The 23,281-nt window shown below is 38.1% G+C and overlaps 1 protein-coding gene across 3 annotated transcripts in view; it reads right to left on the bottom strand.

Moving 5' to 3' along the window:
* Positions 1-23,281, bottom strand: part of ST6GALNAC3 (ST6 N-acetylgalactosaminide alpha-2,6-sialyltransferase 3) — a 352,495-nt gene that overhangs the window by 298,648 nt on the left and 30,566 nt on the right. For 2 of the 3 annotated variants that reach the window (XM_012442800.3, XM_064372520.1), the window contains exon 2: positions 14,950-15,144. In XM_012442800.3, coding sequence (XP_012298223.1) covers positions 14,950-15,144 — 195 coding nt within the window. Of the gene's footprint in view, positions 1-2,946; positions 2,969-14,949; positions 15,145-23,281 lie in introns of those variants that run through there. The other variant, XM_064372519.1, reaches the window with a different exon arrangement.

Here is a 23,281-nt window from a genome sequence, read left to right as displayed (position 1 = left end):
GTTAACATCACTTACAGAGAAAAATGGTTATGGGGGCAGGATGCATTGAAAAGAGGAGGCTCATGGGCATGATTATGTAGCCTACAAAATTTAGGACGCATTCTTCTATGTTAAAAGCATAAAAGAAAAAGGAAAGCTTCCTGCTAGCAGGGAAATGTCAAGGTGGCTCAGGTGGTGAATATTATTCTGTTGCCATGATGATTCCTGTGCTTTTGTCTGCATAAAAATTTCTGACACAAGCACACCACTTACTGAAGAGATGAATGCCCTCGTGTTAGGTGACTCCACTCCCAACCTCTAGGTAGGATTAACAACAGGCTGACAGTGGGTTATTTCATGAAAAGAAGAATTGTAATGATCATGCTGGTTTGGAGAGGCAAATAAGCAAATTGACCGCAGACTCGTGCCCTAAAAAAATAAAAAATAAATTCTGGGGACGATGAGGGCAATTGGAGTCAGTTCATATTCATGTGGCTCCCAGGGATATCAAAGGCAAATCTGCTTCTTTGAAGTAGGTGTTCAAGAAAGAAACATAAGGGCTATTTGGCACATAGCTCAGCACCTAAAACTTTACCTCATTTTTATCCTCAGTAGATTTCTGACTAATGATGTCAATTTCTACCCAATTTAAAATCGAGAGCATATATTACCATATCCCCTAGTTCTTTAATTTGGGAAAATCAACATTTTCATTCTGAAAGGCTGTACTGAATACATCGTGTCCAAAAGCTCATATTATTTTAAGAACATAGGGTTAAAAAAGATCAGTACAAGCAGGTATGAAACATACTTATCAACCACACTGCTTTTGAAATGGGGCTTGAGTAACCCATAAAAGAGCACTATTTTGAAAAACGTAGACAGATCAGTTCATCAGCAAGATGGCAGAAACGGTGGTGTTTTGGCTGTTATTCCTATCAGCACCATAGAGTAAAAAGTTGAGAGAGCTTTACTTTTGTTCTTGGCGGAAATGTGGACTGCAGCAAGATAATCGGCTTAACAGCAGCTCATGCCAGAAAGTAAAAATCTCAACTCCTATATTTCTCATTCATTAAGTTCCCCAATTCAATAAAAACAGTCAAGATTAAATCACACATGAGAGTTACAGGCAGGTGGATCCTGAGCAAAGGAAGTAAGGCCAGTCTGAAGAATAATGTATCAGCACATTGGATGTTCTTTCTGTGTACTTGACTATGTGACTAAAACCTGGGACTCTGGAGCTAGGGTTCAAATCTCAGTCCTGCTCCTTGGAGCATGTGTGACTTTGGGTGAGTTGTATTATGCATCCTAGCTTCAATTGACTCATCTTTATATGGGATAATAATTTTATGTAACTCAAAGAGTATTTCTGAGAAATATTCAACAATTCATTAAAATTATACATTGTGATGGTTTATGCTTCATCTTGACCGGATTACGGTACCCAAATATTTGGTCAAACATTATTCTGGGCCAGGCATGGGGGCTCACCCCAGTAATCCCAGCACTTTGAGAGCCCAAGGAGGGCAGATCACTTGAGGTCATGAGTTCAAGACCAGTCTGGCCAACATGGTGAAACCCCATTTCTACTAAAAATACAAAAATTAGCTGGGCATGGTGGGAGGTGCCTGTAATCCCAGCTACTCAGGAGGCTGAGACAGGAGAATGGCTTCAACCCAGGAGGCGGAGGTTGCAGTGAACTGAGATTGCATCATTGCACTTCCCCCTGGGCGACACAGTGAGATGGCATCAAAAAAAAAAAAAAAAAGCAACAACAACAAACAAAAAATAAACAGTAAACAGTATGCTAAAATGGTATGCTCGGTGAGGATCGTTTGTAGATGAGAGTAACATTTAAGTCAGTAGACTCTGAGTAAATCAGATTACCCTTCATAAAATGGATAGGCCTCCTCCAATCAGTTCAAGGCTTTAACAGAACAAAGACTACTGTCCGTGAGCAAAAAGGAATTCTGACAGCAGATTTTCTTTGCAGTCAAACTGCAAATCTTCCTAAGTCTCCAGCTTACTGGCCTACCCCCACAATCTCATGAGGCAATTCTTTAAAATATCTCTTTCTCAATTTCTCTCTCTCTCTCTACACACACACACACACACACACACACACGTATATATAAATACACACCCTGTTGGTCCTTTTTCTCTGGAGAACCCTGACTAATATACACACTATTAAAAAAAAAAGAAATTGGCAATGGTGGTTCAAAATAAGAAAATACCACCTTGAGAAGATTCAAGAGAAAAATCATGCAGTTATTTCAATAGATACCAAGAAGTCATTTGATAAAAATTCAACACACATAGGTATTATTTTATAAAAATAATTTTAAAAATATTTGAATTCTTCCTTAATATGGTAAAGAAAACTAAGTCAGGTCAACTTTACACTAAGTGAGCAAACATTGGAAGTACTGTCTTTAAAAATCTAACAGTATTGTTTACTACTGTTTGATAAGCTCTAGCTAATGCAATCAGTATTGAAAAGAAATGAGGAAAAAATTATTTAAAAACATTGAGATGGCATAGCTAAACAATGCAAAAAATCCCCCAAACTTCCAGAACTTAATTAGAAGAGTTCAGTATAGCAACCAAATGCAGTAAAAAAATAAAAGAAAATTAATAGTATTTTTGCATGCCAAATAGTTACACATTTCATTTTAAGAACTTGCACTCAAGAAAAATACAAAATATCCATGAATAAGAGTTTAGCAAACATTTTTCAAGCTCTTACTAGATACCACAGGAAGTCTACTTGAAATGTACATTCATGGTCTTTTTTTAGCAAATTACTTAACAATTACTTATGTAGATAAGACCTTCTTAGTAGAAAAAGCAATTGTTATAATACTGTCTGTTTTCAAGTCAACATTTAATGCAATTTCCATAAACATTCCACCAGTATGGTGAATGAAACTCTTTTTGGCAAACAGTCACTCTCTCTCCTCTTACCTTCATAGGAGTAGTATACTTCTCCTTTCATTGATGTTAGACTTCCCCATGTAACTTGACTTGACCTCATGGTGGGTGAAGTGCACTTTCCTCCCCCTTCATTTTGGGCCTGCCTTTGATCAAGGGGATGTTAACAGATGTGAGGCCACCAGAAGCTTGCAATGTGCTTTCAAGATTGAACTTAATCTTTTGTGCTTTTTCCTTTACCATGCCATGAGAAGAATTTGCCCCAGGTGGCCCAATGGTCATTCGTGAAGAGACACATGAAACGGACCAGGACCCAACTTGCAGATTTGGAACTAAGCCCAGCTGATCTCAGCCTGGATGGAAACTGGCCCACGAAAACAAGAGCAAGAATAAACAATTGTTGTTTAAGCCACTGAGTTTGGGGGATTTGTTACACAGCATTATTATGCAAATAGTTGTCTGACACACCCAAGATTTCTTATTTTACTTAATAAAATGATGCTGAAATTCATACAGAGGTGCATTTATTAAATATTCCTGAAAAAAAGATGAGCAAAAAGAAGTAGGTCTAATACCACAAGTAACAATTATTTTAAAAGCATATTTACCAAAAAAAGGTGATCAATGAAACAAAATAAAGAGCACAAAAAGAATATATATATAAATATATATATATTTATATTTATATATAAATATATATATATTTATATTTATATATAAATATATATATTTGTGTGTATGTATACCAATGGTAGCAATAATATAATAACAACAACAATAATTGTAATAATAATTATTTGTGACAATTACTAGATGGTCAGAGCTCACAAGACAATATTTTCAGCATGTCTACCATTCTGGGTACATGCTAGAAATATTGTCCTGTGCGCTCTGGGAAAGATACCTGAAAGATAACTAAGTTTCTTCAATCCAATAAATATCATTAAACTCTGTTGGAAAGAAATAGTTATTGGCAAAATACAAGACCATACCAAGCCACCAAAAAGTTATTTACTTTCTACCCTTTCTTCCTAAGAATATCACAAATAATTTATCTTGCAAAAAACTTGGGTTGTGTTGCAATAGAAGAAACTGTTATAGTATATAAGTATAGAGGAAAGAGATTAAAAAGCCACACTGACTTGCACAGCTGTTCTTGGGGAATCTTTGAAGAATTTGTACTTCTTAAAGAGGACAGGAATTACTTCTAGAATATTCACCTTTTTCCTGCCAAAATACTTATTGTATTCAGTACAGAATACTAAATCAGTGATGTATTCACAACGCATGTATCTCATACATCCTTGCCCTACGGACCTAGACTAATATATTTCAAATTTTTTCAATTCACCTTCTCCAATGGTCTTCTCCATCTCAGTCAATGACAATTCCAACCTTCTAGATGCACAGGTCAAAAACCTAAATACCTTTTTAAAAAGTAAACCTTTTATTTTAAAATAGTTTCAGATTTATTTAAAAATTGAGAAGATAGAATAGTTACCATATAGCCCACGCCCATTATCATTATCAACATCTTGTATAGTATGATACCTTTGTTACAATTAGTTATTAGTTATCATTAACTCAAGTCCATACTTCATTCATACTTAATTTTGATCTAATGTCTTTTTTTCTGTTCAGGAGCCCATCCAGGATACCACATTGCATTTAGTTGTCATGTTTCCTTAGGATGCTCTTGGCTGTGGTGGTTTCTGAGACTTCCCTTGTTTTTGATGACCTTAACAGTTTAGAGAAGTAGTCATTAGGTATTCTGTAGAAGGGCTCTCAATATTTATTTGTCTGGTATTTATCTCATTATTAGACAGGCTTAAGGGATTTGGGGACAACGACCTCAGTGGTAAAGTGTCGCTTTCATCACATCATACCAAGGGTACATACTACCAACACCATTTGTCAATACTGATGTTAGCCTTGATCACCTAGCTGCGATAGTGTTTGTTAGCCTTTCCACTATGAAGTTACTATGTACTCCCCTTTCCATACTGCAGTCCCATTAAGGGAGTCACTAGGAGAAACCTACATTTAAGGAATGGGAGAATATTCACTTTTTTAAGTATTCCAAACCATATATATTTTAGACATTTTAAATCCTATTTTTTAAATGATAGTGGAAGTTCTAGAGTGTTTACAGATACATACTGCTTAAAGAATACTTTTTCATTCAGGCATGGTGGCTCACGCCTGTAATACCAACACTTTGGGAGGTCTAGGCAGGAGGATCTGGCTCAGGAGTTTGAGACCACCTTGGGCAACATGGTGAAACCCCATCTTTACTAAAACACCAAAAATTAACTGGGTGTGGTGGCACACACCTGTAGTCCCAACTACTCAGGAGGCTGAGGCACGAGAATCACTTGAGCGTGGGAAGTGGAGGCTGCAGTCTGCCAAAATCATGTCACTACACTCCAGCTTGGGCTACAGAATGAGACTCCATCTCAAAAAATTAAAAACAAAAAACAACTTTTTCAGGTAATAAATGCAAAACAGGCTCATTGTAGACAATTTGGAAAACATGTTTTTTAAAAAAAATCTAAAATTGGCCAGGTGTGGTGGCTCACGCCTGTAATCCCAGGACTTTGGGAGGCCGAGGTGGGTGGATCACTAGGTCAGGAAATCGAGACCATCCTGACTAACATGGTGAAACCCCGTCTCCACTAAGAATACAAACAATTGGCCAGGCATGGTGGCATGCACCTGTAGTCCCCGCTACTCGGGCAGCTGAGGCCAGAGAATCACTTGAACCCGGGAGGCAGAGGTTGCAGTGAGCTGAGATCACACCACTGCACTACAGACTGGGTGACAGAGCGAAACTACATCTCAAAAAAAAAAAAAAAACCTAAAATTTACAACCCAGATATAGATCACCACAGTTAATATCTTGAAGTATTATCTCCAAACCTTCTTTCTATGACTACATTTAAGGAGTTGAAATAATCTTTTACATATGTTATTCTACCTTCCTTATTACCATTTAACATTATAAAAAAGATTTATTTATTCTTAGGCAAAAAGTGTTTTCTTTTTTTATAATTCCAGGGCCTAGCACAGTGCCTGGCATGTAGTAAATTCAACAAATGGGATCCCATGAACTTACTGACCTGAAGAATTGGCAGACATTCTGTGAAACCATTTAAAGGAATTTGTTGACCAGGATAATCTCTGGTTCTTGTTTTGCCACACAGGACAATGAAAGACACTAGCATAGAATCAATAGTTTGGGGTCTGGAAAATTAGTAAAATCAGTAAAATAGCATGTATTCTGTAAGGGCTAAAAGAGACAATGGCGCATAAAATACTTAACACAGTGACTGTTATTTAACTTAACCACTGAGGTATTAAAATTTTATTTATTCATTTCTAGGCATTATATTCGATTGTTTTTCAGAGCTATTTTATTTTTGCTAGAACTTTGCTTCCCATGTATTTTATTTAATTATTCTTAATCATTTTTATAGTCTGTGTTTGACACAGGCCCACAATCCCTTATCCAAAATCATTTGAACCAGGTATACTTTGCAATTTGTAATTGTTCATATTTGAAGAAGACAACGGAGCAAATCCACAGTATATTATGAAACACGACAGCAGTATAGCTAAACACACTGTAATCCAACAGTAATATTTTTGTAGCAAAGCATGACTAATCACAATAAATAGACTGTTTCCTTGTGCACTCTATAATTCTTAATGGTGAATTTTAAGAATATCTTGGATCTAGGTTGTGTGAATACTCTCTAGAGGAGTCTTTAACGCCTCTAGCCCTGATTTGTCATTAAATGGAGACCAATTTTTGGTAGATTTGTCAGTTTGCAGGGTTTCTAGAAAATGTAAGAAGTAAAATTTAAACTGTAAGATCACTAGGGTACACGTCTAGCATCATGAATTTCCAGGGACCAATTTTTTTGTTACCCAAAGACCAAATATTTTTTTGTTTTTTTCTTCTGTTCCATTTTTTATGTGTGTGTGTGCATGCGTGCGTGTGTGTGTGTTTGTTTGTTTTTTCTAGTGTATCCTTTTGCTAGAGTACAGCTTCTAAAGGCCCAGCTATGGGTGGGTATGTGTGAGAGTATGTCTCACTTTCTGCCTTTCCTGGGCCCAGGCCTCACTTTCTGACCTGTAGAGCCAATACTACCCAATCCCCTCAGTTACTGATACTGATGAACCCCACGGAAGCCACACCCGCAGCTTTCATGCTTACCTCTCTTCCCATTCCGTCTCAGCTTCTGGTACCTGAAGATTTTCCTCCACTCTGTCAAGGCCAGCTGGGCATTAAGTAATGCATCCAGTTTTATCTAGCGTGTCATGGTGCTACAACAGGAGGGCTGTCATGTTATCTTAGACCATGTATTGCCAGACCAAAACTCTTGGTTTCATTTTCCTTTTAAATCAATAATCTAGGTCGGGCGGGGGTGGCTCATGGCTGTAGTCCTAGCACTTTGGGAGGCCAAGGTGGGTGGATCACTTGAGGTAAGGAGTTTGAGACCAGCCTGTCCAAGATGGTGAAACCCCATCTCTACTAAAAATACAAAAATTAGCTGGGCACGGTGGTGCATGCCTGTAATCCCAGCTACTTGGGAGGCTGAGGCAGGAGAATTGCTTGAGCCCAGGAGGTGGAGGTTGCGGTGAGCTGAGATCGCGACACTGAACTCCAGCCTGGGTGACAGAGTGAAACCCCATCTCAATAAATAAATAAATAAATAGACTATGTATTAAATACTTGGCAAATCCCTATTAGTCAAATGACTCAGTTAACCAGACATACCATTTCCCAAACTTGGTGGGGAGGATAACATTTGATATAAAAGCATGTACTTATTTTTGAAATAAAATATTCTGTAATGGCTATCTTTCCTTTGTGAATAAGCCTTTGAAAGACTACTCTGAAAATGAGAACTCACAATTTGATGCCATCTACTTAGTGACAAATTACCTTTCAGACATTGAATACAATTGTTTAATTGAAATTACTTGAACGTTCACTATTCTTAAGAACAGTAAAATGAATCTCTTGTGTAAGATGGTTACTCAGCCGTCATCATTACAGGCTGCCATGCAATCACCTTCTAGGTGGTATTGTTCCAGGATACGCCTAACTTGAGTCCTTGATGTTCTCGTCTTTGATGAACCCCAATTTTAACACTTCTTTAAATTACAGTTCATTGCTGATACTTAGCACAATGTCTGGAACAGAATAAGCACTTGTTATAGTATTTGGTAATTGACTAATATTTACGGTTGATACTAATTGCCATTTGATGAAAGCTTTTTGTGCTAGTCACTCTGCCGGGCCATCAGCTTGAGAAAAGCTACGAACTCTCACCATCAGCACATGAGTTCTATCATCTTTTTCAATCCTCAGATCGAGGTACAGGTACACTGCTTTGTTTTCCTTTGCTTGTCACAAATGAGGTAATTTGATATTTCAGTTTCTAATACACGCCTTTCAAGTGTGCTAACAAGACAGTTGGCAAATGGGTACTTCTCTACCTAAGGTCTGTAATAAATAAAATTGCGGTATATCTTCCTGGGGAACTAATTACTACATTAAAACCTATGATAATAATGGATTTTTCATCAATCAAAAACGCAATCTGTAAAGTGAAAATCAATCTATTTTGACTGCTGATGCCTCACAGCAATAGAGAAAATTTCATCTAGCAATTATAATAAAACTATATGATTTATTAGTTGAGTACGACTAGCAATTCAGGTAGTAATCAGTCTTGTCCAGCCATTTTGTGGTGTTATAACCCTGGGAAATTGACCTTCATTTTCCTTCCACAAAAGGATAAGCTAGTTTACTAAGCAATATGCTCCCAAGCAGAAAGATAGACAGCATTTGCCCCTTGCAGACACCTGAACTGACTGATAGATGTGACTTGTGTTTGGCCCCACAGCAGGTTTGAGAGTACAGATTGGGAAAGACCACACCTCTCCTCCTCTAGGTGGCAACTTGTTTAAAAATGAGTTACTGAACATTTGGTGGTGGAGGCTGTAAAATAACTACAGTGTATCAGCTAGGACTTTTTTGATTGCAAATGACAAAAACAGTTCAAATCAACAAAAGTAAAAAGAAGATGAATGTACTGGCTTATATATCTAAACCATGGGGGATGGGAGGGGAGGCTGCCTTTAAGATTGAGCTGAGGACCTGAAGTGTTGTCTGGGTCTTCACATTAGCCTTGCAACTGGTTTCTGCTTCTCTCAGTGTCTTGGTGCCATTCTCTGAAGGAAACACAGCTACTGATACCCAGAGAATCACATCCCAACAGCTTTACCACCAGAGAAAAGAGGGCCTTTCCTGCCAGTGTTTCCAAGGAAAACATAATACAATTTGGGAAGGCTTCAGAATGGCTCATCTTGGGCCATGTGCCCACCTCTCAACCCATCACTTGATTGACCAATCACTAGGCTGATTTTTCTGCTCACCCCTGTGGTCAAAAGAAAGGACCACCTTCTCTAATAAAGGGAAGGTGGAGAGTAGACAACCACAAGCGGCACAATATACACCTACCAGTCTCTCTCTCTATATATATGATGGTGTGTGTGTGTGTGTGTGTGCGTGCGCGCGTGCGCGTGTGTGGGGGGAGTACACATACCATTTGACACCATGAACATACCATTTTACATACCATTTACATATTTTAATGTATAACATCGTATGTATATATATATTCTATGTATGCTTGTATTTAAGAAGATAAACTTTATCTGTGAACATGTATGCATGTATATGTTGGATACATGCATACATGCATGTATTTTCCATATAGGTGCATATAGGTGCATATACTGATTCATAAATATGAATGGATGTATATATTGCAAGTATGTATTACTCCAATGTCTACAAAGAAGTGTGGTCTTTCCATAATCCCACTCACATTCCTAGATCATAATTACCCAATGAATGCCTTTTCTATCTTCTTCTATACTCCAGAGTAAGCTAATTCCAGCCAGATTGACCTATGTATTAACCATACATGTGCCTGAATTCCTTCTCTGGAAGTCAGAGGATCACACAGACCTGGGGCGGTACTTCAGGGGCCCCTCGGAGATGGGGAGTTGTGTTCACATCAGGGGTACATAGAGAGAAGCATTATCAGAAGTGACCGCCTACATAGTATGCAGAGCAGCAGGACTAAGGTGAGAGCACTCCAAGACTAGGTAACCAGCCAAACAAAAAGAAGAGCCACAAGATTAGGACTAAAGATATTGGATCCAGAGAAAGGTATGAAATGGATCCACCAAGTGAAAGGCAATGATGATTACCAGCATAGACATTAGGGGTTCATTGTGGCTTTCGATGTAGTGTCCTTGGCCTACTGGGAATGATAGGGGCTGAATGAAAATGCACAATAAATATTGTGAACTTTTGCTTCTTTACCCAACTGTACTTTTACTTCTTCCTCTGTCCCATTCAGATCCTTCTCCAAAGCACATGTCTCACCTCTCCCATAAAAGCTTCCTGGTATATGACCTTCTCATTTGGCACTCAATCATAGATTGTCTTGAGATATGGTCATTGATTTAGAGTTGCTATTTCACAACCAGACTGAGAAACATAGTCATCTCTTCTCCAATCAAAAAATATATCCTTTCATACTTGGGGAAAATGATAAATTATCCTTAAAAGGACAAGTCCAATATGCACATGTCAAATTCATTTGGGAGTAAGAGCATGGCACAGACATGGTGGTAGGGGTGGGACTGTCAGAACAAAGGCTGAAATCAATGAGGAGGGTGGTAAAAAGTCACAAAGTTTTGATTTATTATATGTTAATTTAGCTGTCTCCTTTTCTATAACAATCTAATAGTCAAATTTTATTTTGCTTTATGATTACATAAATAGGAATGTTCAGATTTTAATTAACAATTAAATTGATCAGTTTGAAACTTTTGGAACATACATTTGCATATAATTGCTCTCAATATACTTATGTAAAACCCGAAGGCTCTATTTCCAAATATAGAAAACCTATTCATGTCAGCTTTAGTTACATGTGTACATTTATTTAAATGTGTGGAGTGTGTGCTTTTATTGCCAAGAAAGTCAGCTCTCTTCCTTAATTGTTACTATAACCATAATTTGGGAAATTCTATTGCAACATCAATATGTTATGCACATCTTTAATTAGGCTAGTGCGGCCTGTCTGTCACAGCAACTGATCCTAAATATTCCTATTTAGTCTACTTGAGGTTTTAAAACGTTCTCATTTTTTAAAGAGGCATACTTCAGCCTCATTAAATTGTCTAGTAAGTCAGTATGCAACCCCTGCACTTGCTTTCTGTGCTCTGGAAATCTTGCACCTATCCATTTGGCACATTTCAGGCACCCAGGGAAAGGGTGCTGTTGTTCACCAAATACCAGAAATCCTCTGTAGCCTCAGCATCTTAAAAGGCAGATCCTATCAGATCTGAGGAAGACATCTGATACCCCCAGTGATTACCAAAAAGATCTGGCCTTGGCATCCTATTGATCATGAGAGCTGGATCCTCTCACCCAGCAGTAAATGCAAATAAACTGCAGGTTGCCGCCCTGAGCAGTGTTTTCACACCAGGTCACACAACAAAAAAGACAACACAATGACTGAGTCCATGATAGGAAACTACAAATGGAATATAGCCTGAAGTTCATTTCCTCCTTTTCCCCAAAAATCTGCCATCATCTCAACAGGGAGGAAACAAGTTTACTTTGAACCAAGCCCTGGACTAACTTAGTCCTTTATACCTTCTCTGTCTGCTACAATTAATAATTTAAAATAAATAGTATTTGTGTCAAGGAGAAAATGGGGTTTTAGGATATTGTCAAGCATGAATATGTTTTTAATTTTTTTCTGGAGATACACATGGGTGACATATGCTTTTTACCATATCCAAGACCGGTTGATAATACAATAATTCTGCCATAATGTTATAGGTGGAATCTCCATATTGTCAATTTTTAAAATGAGGGATTGCATTATAGATACAGTAATGATACAGCAGGGAGGTAAGGGCTAGGTCTGTTGCAAAATCTAAATCACTCCTGATCCAAGCTTTGGTTTGACATCATGATTGCTATCAGCTTAAACATGTATTGATGAGGAATTTGGGGCTCTGTGGCCAGCAAAGACTTTGAGAATTTCAGCACTCACAGTTAGTTGGCACTCATTTTCCTTCCTGCTTCTCAAGATTTCCTTTCCCCCGAAGAAAAGACCCTTAGCTTGCACTGGTTGAGAAAGTGAAGGGGAGACTGGGTAAAGAGTTAAAGCCAATCACCAACTCTGTTATATTTAGATCACCATTATTACAGTGGGAAGGAATATTTTAATCTTTCTATTTAACTCCTTTATAATAGTCATCACAGTTTCCACACATTCCTTTTTATGGGTCTAGATCAGGTAAAAAATAAATAATTTGAAATATAAGCAAAACTACATCTCTCATGTGTTTCTTTTAATATTTTTATTTCCCCTGGGAACAGATTATTTTTAAAAAAAGATTAATGGATACAATGAAGCAGAGCTTAAACTGGGCATAATTTACTATATGTGGGAACTTCAGGACAGGCTTTCATAGATTCACAAGACCACCAATATTTTCAGTTGTGCCAATCCAAAGGACCAGACTCATCTATTTTTAAAAGATAACTAAAGAATCAGATTTTGCTCCTAAGCAACCCTATACTTTATACAGTGTCCACTAGATGTTTGACCTAATTCTGCTGCCTCCTACTCCACTTTTCTTTAGACAGTAATGAAGAGATATTCTTTCTTGCAATCATTTTAGCTCATAAAATCCATGTCTAGTTACAGCAACTTCTGGCCAAGCTGAAGCATCAGGCAGCAAAACCACCCTTAACAGCCATCACGTTTGCAGATGCTCTAGGTCTGGAAATCACTGCTGGTATGCCTGCATATGTAAAAAAATGCTAAGAAGTTTAGTGATTTCCAGAAAGCATATGCATTTAAGAGGAAAGAAACTCTGAGAAAACTTTAAGGGCCAAGATCTTGAAATAAGTAGATCAGTTTAGTGATCACCTGACTCAATTCAGCTAAGCGTATTGACCTTCTCAGGATTAGAATAGAATGAATAGGGACATAGTGTGTGACAATCTCTAAAGCACATATGACGTTATTCATACTGAACACTTCATGCCATACTGGAAAGTACAGGGAAAGCAAAAGAAATTCATTCATTGAATAGCAATTTGGAGCTGGGAACCTCAAATACTTTGACCTGTTTTATCCTCAAAATAATTTTGCTAGGCTGATGTTGTTATCCTTATTTGCAAAATAAGGAAATTGAGGCTCTGAGGTTAAGGAAGTTACCCCAAAGCAAATATACAGCTTAAGTTCATTAAGTATTAGAAATGACACTCAAACCATGCCTGTATGCCTCCAGAGCCCAAATTCTTCCCAGTAACTATATTTTCTCCTAAGAAATAACCTTTGCAAGAGCAAAATAATATTCAATATTCTTTTGTAAAGTCATTATATTAAAAAGTACATCAAAATAATTTCACAGATAGTCTAGTTAATATAACCAATTAAATAACTGCATCCATAGGTCAGTTTTTCCTTTCACACTCCAAAAGCCAATTCATCAATACTTAAACAAATGAAAGGGTCTTTGATATTTGACGGGATTTCCCATATGAGAATAATTCATGAGACATTTTAGTCACATGTTTCCTTTTCAACCTGTGACAGGCATTTGTGAATTGATTAACACCGTACAGTAGTGTTATAGAATATTAAATGACAGCAAGAAATAGAAGTAACAAAAGACGAGAGTGAGACAAACTCTCCTCAAACAGATACATTTTTAAATAGGTAATCAATTTACTAAGACACTCAACAAATTCAAGCAATAGACACTTTAAAAAATTAATTTAAAACCAATTAAAGGATAAATATCAAAGATTCTAAGAATTTGTTATTAATGGTGCTTTTTTTTTCAACTACAAAGTTCTAATCAAAAGCCTGTAAATCCTGCAGATATAGAAACAATTTTTGAAGAATCAAATTAACCAGAAGCAATGACTCAGATACGAGATTGCCCACAAAAGGAGATAGACCAAGCTTAGCTTTCTTCCAGAATGCTAAGAATAACTCTTAGGATAGGAGTAGCATTCCATGCATGACTCTACCCTCTAGTATCTTTACAAAACGACCTTTCAATGGGATCTGATCCAAGGCTCTGTCTAGTGATGTAGACACACTGGTAGCTTGTACCTTTGTTACCAACAGGCTTGGACTTTGTGTCTCTGAATATTAAACTCACATTAATCCAACTCCATAGAAATGAAGAGTGAAAAATTTTATTAACCACTTCTATATACGTCACATATTTTGTGAGGTTCATTATTTTAATTTTACTTTTGAGGCAAATGTTCGCTTGCAAGAGTGCCAGCATCCTGTGCACTTTCTAGTTGTCAATATACCTCCATCCTCTCCTGTACTATCAATTGGCTACAAAGAGTTAAAGGTTCAGTGATTATAGGATTTACATGATTTTAACCCCTTTAAATTTGAAAACTCTTTAAATCCCATTATCTCTGCAGCCACCGCAAATTTTAAAATCAGCTTGGCCTTTTCTAGCTCCAGGTCTAAGGATTACAGAGTTTTAAGGAGTATAAATGCCTTTTTGAAGTTCTATAAAGAGCTCTCCCCACCCAGTTGACCTACAGGAAATCAAGCCAGCCAGTTCTCCAGCTGGTAACTGCTGATCAGAGCTTCTAAATGGAGAGATATGTATGTTATGTCACAAACCACCAGGAAAACAAGTAATTGCTTCCTTGACTCCATATGAAGCCAGTGAATCAGAAGATTTAATGTAGTAGGGGTGGCAGATTTAGACATCTGTCAGTAAATGTCTAAGAATAATAAAACAGAAGATGTTGTCAGGGACCCAAGCAAGCTCTCCAGGGCAGAAAGAGTAAGTTCAGTGAGTTGGAAGCCCTCCTGCTCCTAAAGAAAAGCCGTTACCATGGATACTCTCCAACGGCTAGGTAACTCTCTGAGGTCTTACCTCTTGTGTCTTCACATTTATGTATCCATAGTGAGTTCGAAGGGGCCGCCTGTATGTGTAGGAGAATGGTATCCACTTTGTACCAGGCTGTCCAAAGCAGTTTAGTAGCAATGGGAAATTCACTTCATTTACAAGGCGTACAACCAGCAGGAAAAGGAACGCTGCTATGAAGCTCACAGCAATCACAGACTTTCTCTACAAGACATTAAAAAAAACAAAAAAGAAGAACGAGTGACTTTCAACCAAAGGCAGTCATAGAAAGAGCTTCCTTTATTCCTCTCTTTTTCTTTCATAGGGATTAAAGGATTCTGTCATTCAGGATGTTTTACTTGAAAACAGAAAATAATTATTTGGTGACCAGGTTGTCCTAGTGTGCTGGGCTGCTGAGAGCAAGCAGAGCTGCTTTCTTAGACTCTTCCATTGCCTCTCCACCCTTCCTTATCTTCTTATATTCCTTGTAAGCTCCTATTCAGTTTGCAAAACCCAAATCAGACATTTCCAATGACAGGAAACCTTTTCTAATTGCTCAATCTCCTCCTCACCACCATGCTTTGATCCCCAACCTATCCAGTCTAACAGAGGTAAAGTCTGATCACTCCCATACTTTAAAGACACTTCTATTGTTGTAATTTTCACTGTGTAATTATTTATGTGGTTTCCCTCCATGTATTTGTGAGTTCTTCGAGAACTAGAATGTACTGTGTCATCTTGATCTCTGTATCCCAGGCTCTTAACATGGTACCTTACATGCCACAAGCATTCAAAGAACTCTTGAGTGAAACGAATGAATAAATAAATGAATGAATAGATGTTCACATTCTTGTGGACACAGTATCACTATCATTCATTCTTCTGTTTCTGTATCTAGCACCCTCTATGAGTAGGAAATTCTGCCTGTGCTATAGGATGTGCAAAAGTAAGATTCAAAAAGTGAGAGGGAAAAAAAATTGTGCCAAGCAGCAGAACATTCCTCTAAGTGTGCTGCCATGGAAGAAAAGCAGGAACAACTGCATCTGATTGAGATGGGAGAAAGAAAAGATGTTTTTGAGACTGAGCTTCATAAAATACATGTGTTTCACTTAATAGGGATGTGTGAACAGCGATTTCTAGACAAAGGAAACAGCACGGAGACAAGAATACATAGAGTTACTCATCGCCACACAGTAGTTTGCCCTATTGAAGCACAAAGAAAGAGAAAAAGCTAGAAACACAAATGATAACTATACGCTGAATTGTCTCAGATATCAAGCTAATACATCTATACTGAGTTTGCTAGGTTATGGAAAGCCAAAAGACATTTGTTTTTTGTTTGCTTGTTTGTTAAAGGGGACAGTTGACTGCATAAATGTCTTCTTTTGAGAAGTGTCTGTTCATATCCTTCGCCCACTTTTTGATAGGGTTGTGTTTTTCTTGTAAATCTGTTTAAGTTCCTTGTAGATTCTGGATATTAGCCCTTTGTCAGATGGATAGATTGCAAAACTTTTCTCCCATTCTGTAGGTTGCCTGTTCACTGCGATGATATTTTCTTTTGTTGTGCAGAAGCTCTTTAGTTTAATTAGATCCTATTTGTTAATTTTGGCTTTTGTTGCTATTGCTTTCAGTGTTTTAGTCATGAAGTCTTTGCCCATGCCTATGTCCTAAATGGTATTGCCTAGGTTCTCTTCTAGGGTTTTTATGGCTTTAGGTCTTACTTTAAATCTTCAATCCATCTTGAGTTAATTTTTGTATAAGGTGTAAGGAAAGGGTCCAGTTTCAGTTTTCTCCATATGGCTAGCCAGTTTTCCCAACACCATTTATTAAATAGGGAATCTTTTCCCCATTGCTTGCTTTTGTCAGGCTTGTCAAAGATCAGATGGTTGTAGATGTGTGGTGTTATTTCTGAGGCCTCTGTTCTGTTGGTCTATATATCTGCAACCCACAAGCATATGAAAAAATGCTCATCATCACTGGTCATCAGAGAAATGCAAATCAAAACCACAATGAGACACAATCTCATGCCAGTTAGAATGGTGACCATTAAAATGTTAGGAAACAACAGATGCTAGAGAGGATGTGGAGAAATAGGAATGCTTTTACACTGTTTGTGGGAGTGTAAAGTAGTTCAGCCATTGTGGAAGAGAGTGTGGTAAATCCTCAAGGATCTAGAACTAGAAATACCATTTGACCGAGCAATCCCATTACTGGATATATACCCAAATATTATACATCATTCTACTATGAAGACATATGCACATGTATGTTTACTGCAGCACTATTCACAATAGCAAAGACTTGGAATCAACTCAAATGCTCATCAGTGATAGACTGGATAAAGAGAATGTGGTACATATACACCATGGAATACTATGCAACCATAAAAAAGGATGAGTTCATGTCCTTTGCAGGGACATGGATGAAGCTAGAAACCATCATTCTCAGCAAATTAACACAAGAACAGAAAACCAAACGCCACATGTTCTCACTTATAAGTAGGAGTTGAACAATAAGAACACATGGACACAGGGAGGGGAACATCATACACTGGGGCCTATTGGGAGTAGGGGGCTAAGGAAGGGACAACATTAGGTGAAATACCTAATGTAGGTGATGGGTTGAATAGTGCAGCAAACAGCCATGGCATGTGTATACCTATGTAACAAACCTGCATATTCTACACATACATCCCAGAACTTAAAGTATAATAAAAAAAAGAAGACAATCATGAGTTATGATCAAACATCAGTGTTTAAGATGCTTTGGAGCAGGGAGAGAGTAAAAGTGACTAGTTAGGAGGCTATTTACCAATTGCCTAGGACAGAGGTAATGAGGGATGGAAACTAGGGCAGAAGCAGAGAAAATAACAAGGTGGGAAAAAAGGCGAGAAACGTGATTTAGGTGGAAGATATGGAACTTGGGCTACAGGACAGAAGTTGCTGATAGAAAATTCAGAGATGCCTCAGATTTTGAGTCTAGGTGACTACAATATTATGGATCGTACCAAGAGAAACCAGAGTTGTCAGAGCAGGCATTGATTTAAGATAGTAAAAAATATAAAGCTCTTCGCTTTCTAGTTTTCAGGGACTGTCAAGGAGTCAGGTGGAAGGTCAAGTCTAGAGCAAGAAGGGGCATTGCTGAAGCCATGAAGTGCAGGGTAAAGACACAACAAAATCTGTTTTCATATAGTTGGGCTGGGTCCCCGATTCTTTTTTTTTTTTTTTTTTTTGAGACGGAGTTTCGCTCATTACCCAGGCTGGAGTGCAATGGCACGATCTTGGCTCACCTCAATCTCCACCTCCTGGGTTCAGGCAATTCTCCTGCCTCAGCCTCCTGAGTAGCTGGGATTACAGGCACGCGCCACCGTGCCCAGCTAATTTTTTGTATTTTTAGTAGAGACGGGGTTTCACCATGTTGACCAGGATGGTCTCGATCTCTTGACCTCGTGATCCACCTGCCTCGGCCTCCCTAAGTGCTGGGATTACAGGCCTGAGCCACCGCACCCGGCCCCCCAATTCTTCTTTGAACTTAAGAAAAGCCACATAACTGTCGGAGAAAGACTAAAATGTTTATTGTTGTTGTGTTTTCAGCTTACTACTACCTGGTGGAATTAGTTCTTTTTGCTCTTCAAACTCTCCCAGGGAAGTCAAGAAACCTGAAGGCAGTTCCTGTACCCTCCCAGGGCTAGGGCCATAGCCTCTGTACGGGCAGTGCAACCAGCCCCCAGGAGTCAGCGATACCCAAAGGCAGTCTTGCTTCTTGCTCACCTCCCATAATTTGTAAAAGCCCCAGCCCTCTGTCTCGCCGGTCTAATTTTCCAATCACCTGAAAGTCCCCTGAGCTCTGCCGCCTCACACCTCTTATCTCACCACTAACTACCACAGCCTTACCTCATTTAACCTTCTAATCATGAAAAACTGTTTTAATTTGCTCCTCTGTGGAATCATTATGTCCACAACATTGCAATGTGTCAAGGTAACAGCTTAAATGAAGTGATGGATCTTACAAGTTTAAAGGGACATAGACCAGAACAGATGGCTAAATAAAAGCAAAGAGGCCAGTCACCCATTAAGTAAACAGGTAAGAATCTTTTTTTTTTTAATCGTCATTTGGTAGCTTGTTGCAAAACAGCAGCTTGCTTTGAAGGAGACCCAGATGGGATTTGTGCTTTTGTTTATTCTGAGCCCAGCACGGCTCTCTGGTTCTCTTGGTTGCTGCACTGCATTGCATTGCATAGCTGGAGTTTGGGCACAAAGACGTGGACAGCCTTTCTGAAGCCACTGTTGTGTGCAGCAACACATACATAATGCATACATGAGAGAAAAATTAATCAACCATTTTGACAGAAATTTCAAAACAGAATGAAATCACAGTTGTAAAAGCCTGCTTCCTGGCAATCCATGTCTGCCTCTCATGTTCTATCAAAGAGAACCACGTAATGAGCACAGAGAGGGTGAAGGGAGCAACCAGAGAGCAGAAGCCAGACACCGACTCCTCTGTGAGCCACTGGGAGTGGTATTCTGCAGTGGACAGAGGTTCCTTCCACAGCTCACGTCCCCAGCCCAATTTCTGTTACATTGCCTGGGTTTGATTCTTTGCCCTTCTTCTTATTTGGCATGAAAGTGCTCTCATAGTGCTAGTATTTCCTTTCCACTAGGAAAGGCATACCTTCAGGCACACTATGTGCTCCAGATGACAAGTACAACAGAATACAGTGCACTGGTGCCGCCTTCTAGTAGTCACTTCCACCTGATCGTGACCTCAAGCTTCAGCAGCTACAATGAAAACCACTGACGAGACAGAAGTCTACACATCACTGAATGTAGTGAGAATGTGTGTGTGTTGGCGGGGCAGGGGGTAGGGATGTGGGAGTTGGGGAAATGAACAAAGTACTAATATGCATGATATACCTGCATGTATCACATGGATATCATGCAATACGTACTAAAGAATTTACATCTTCAAGCCACAATTGTTCATTGAGTTCATACTCTGTGTAGACTTGGCTAGGTGCTGAAACAATAGAAATAAAACCATAAAAGACACACCATGCTTCCAAAGAGTCACAACTTACTGCAGCTGGCCAGTAAATAGAACACTCTAATACCAGGTGTCCAATGAGTCTAATGGGGGTGTGCACAGGGTGCTGTGAGAGTTCAGAAGAAAGGTGGGTACAGAAGAAATAGTTGAGGAAATGTTTGTCTGGGTGGTGATATTCCAACAGAGTCCTGAGGATCGAGGAGGCGTCACCAAGAGAAGAGGCAAAGGGCATTCCAGGCAGAGGGATTAACAGTTTGAAAGGCCATAATTTGGTCAGAAACCTTGTCAATTGGTCAAAAGAATACACAGGATCTAAGTGGTAGGAGACGACGCTAGACAGAGTTAAAATCATAAAACAAAAGATAATACACCAAATAAATTAAGTTGGATGCAATCCTCTGTCCTATCTACCCTACACTGGGATAATGAAAGGATAAATGTACGTAAAAGTGCAATGATTTGTAATTCTAAAAATTCTCCACTTTCCAAACAAGTGAAAATGTTATCAGTCACTTCATTTTATTTGAATTACCATTTAACACACCACAATACCTTGTTTCAAGTTGTCTGACTTATTCCATCAATAAATGTATTCCATCTATGGCTTGTTCTAGTAACTGTTTTGAGTCCATCAACATTCAGCAAATTAGAAGACTCTACCTGTTTACACATGTGTTCAACGTCTAATGATTTATTTATGGAAGTGATTGCTGCTGCCTTTATTGAAGTAGTCAGAACATCTTTTAGATTCAACAACCACCAATTAGATTAAACAACAGTAACTACATGTCAGTTTATAATGTATAACACTCAGCTCAACAAATTTTTCATACTGCAAAAAACTGGCATATATGCAATATAAACAGTCATTCCCCTAAGATAAGAAGCATGAATATTAAGTGATACAATGGGTGGAAAATGCAGAAAACAGTTCCAGGTACATAGTGAGCACTTGAGAAACAGAAGATATTATGATATAACTACTGATTGTTAGATCCTCAGTGAACATTAGCCAGTGTTGAGCACTGGTCAGGCCATGTGAAATGCCTAAGAACTAGAGATATTTTTTTTTCTCAAATAATTCCAAGCAGCTGCAAACCCTTGAACTGTTCAGTGTAACTTATCCATACAAGTTCTGAGAGAATGTCACTATGCCCAAATAGATCTGATGAATTGCTGTAGGGAAAGCTTTCTCCTTCTTTGTTCTCATTTTGGGCAAGTCTGAAGGGGCCTTTAACAGCTGAGACATTTAGAATTTAATCCCCTCTGTGCTGCAAAAATATGCATCAAAAGTGTGGCATGCTAGTTGCTTGCTCTTTAGAGTGGGAATATCATTTATCAGACTTCATAGCAGAAATACCTATTCCAAAATAAAACCCACAGAGAATACATTATTTCGGGAGAGAACGCAAGTGCAAAGATCTGTACCTAGTAAATTTGCAGTCTACATTAATATGTATATGTTTTTATTCTTTCTACTATAGAAGTAGTCTTTAACCACAAAATAAAATCTTTAACTCTTAATCCAGTCTATTGCTAGATTATTTTGTTTTCTTCTTCACAAATTATAACCAATGGTATACAGGTGCGTTTTTTATTTAAAAATATTGTTTAGTCACTAAACAATATTTTTAAATAAAAAACGCACCTGTATACCATTGGTTATAATTTGTAAAGAAGTGTGAAAAGATATACGCTTTTGTTCATATGCTGTCATTTATTCAATAAATATTAAAGACAATGTCGATTGTATTATGTGTATCAATGTCCAGTCACCTCACACATTGATGAGTCCCTGCCCATTGATTCTTTGTGATTTTTATCAAATGCTAATTCTTCTCCCATATAAAAAGTTGTGTCATTAATATGCTATTGTTCTACTTTGCGCCACTGACCAAGTTCCAAATCTAGTTCTCCCTGAATACGATAAAGCTTCTTGCCATTTGCACAAAGATGAAGTAGCAAAGCACAGAGTATATAAATAAAACCTTCATTCATTTTGTTTCATCTGTTGAATCCACATTCTGGGTGCATCCTGTTTATTAAACTATAGTAAACTCTAGGAAAAACCCCACTCATTTGTTAGGGGTAGAGGTGAGGAAGGAAGGCCCCAGGTTCCCATGTTCTCATACTCAGAACTAACCCTTTGGATTACATTTATATGTATCTATCTGTCCAGCCACACTGAGAGACGTTGCTTTCTGGGCTCTTCCTTCATTCTATGTACTCAATATCAGTCTTCAGCTCTATCTTGTGAAAATCTTTGCTTTCTTTCTTCTCTATAAAGTGAGATATACTGAACCAATATGCTAAGGAGGCTGAATGAGATAAACTTGTTTTTCATAATTTTGCCAAATGAATCAAACTCAGTGAATACAGCCATGATTATTTTCATGTTATGTTGTAGCAGTTTAAAAATCCAGTCAGGCCAGAAAAACCTAAATCCACTCCCCGAATAAAATGGGAAAATGTGCAGGCATATTAAAAACTCATTGAGTTTTTCTATTATGATTTAAAAATAGATGTTAGAAAGTTGAGTGTAACCTCTTATCATGTCACCTTACGCATTCATAATCCTCACGTTAACTTGAACTTCTCAATAATGTCTGCAGCCAAAACAAAACCTCCTTTGGGAAAAAGTCCCTCGGGAAATGTTGCCTAACTATAATTTCTCTCTAGGACTGGCTTTTTGCACAGAAGACTTTATACAGTGGTACCCAGGAGAATTTTATTGCCTTGATTTTTTTGTTGTTGGATTTGTAATTTTTACTTGATTATAACCATGTCTGAAGGTGGCATATTGACATGTGCTCTAAAGTAGATTACCGAGTTGAAAGCATTCTATTACTTTTAAACTTTTTTAAAAAAACTACCAATATTTTGCTGTTTAGTTTTGTCTTTGTTGAATAAAAGGGTCATTGGATTGTGGAGCTGAATGAGGGAGACACACCCATTCCATCAGATTGGTTCCTACAAACTGCCTACAATAAGAGTCAATACCAGTGACTGACAAAGGGTACCTAGTGTTCTCTAGCAGAAACTGGAAAATAATTGCTTTATTTTCCCTGAGTGCTAACCAAGTGTACCCTGTAGTTGTCTTTTTAATACTGGGAATGAAGCCAGAGTTGGGCAAAATGAATTAAATTTGTCCACAAATTGCTGATTTCAAAGTAAATGTAATTATCATGCTTTGCATCAGCCTCTTAATTTTCCGTACAAGTTAGGTATTTTGCTTATTGACAAACTGCATTACAAAATCTACCGAAGGCTGGTACCAGTTTTTAACATTTCTGAACCAGTTATATGAGAATGCCCCCAT

This window comes from Aotus nancymaae, unplaced genomic scaffold (genome assembly GCF_030222135.1).
Source record: "Aotus nancymaae isolate 86718 unplaced genomic scaffold, 86718_ANA_hifiasm-v0.15.2.pri h1tg000007l, whole genome shotgun sequence".
In the NCBI taxonomy this organism is placed as follows: domain Eukaryota; kingdom Metazoa; phylum Chordata; class Mammalia; order Primates; family Aotidae; genus Aotus; species Aotus nancymaae.
Note: the sequence above shows the minus strand (reverse complement) of the source record. Positions and strands in the feature narration are given on the sequence as shown.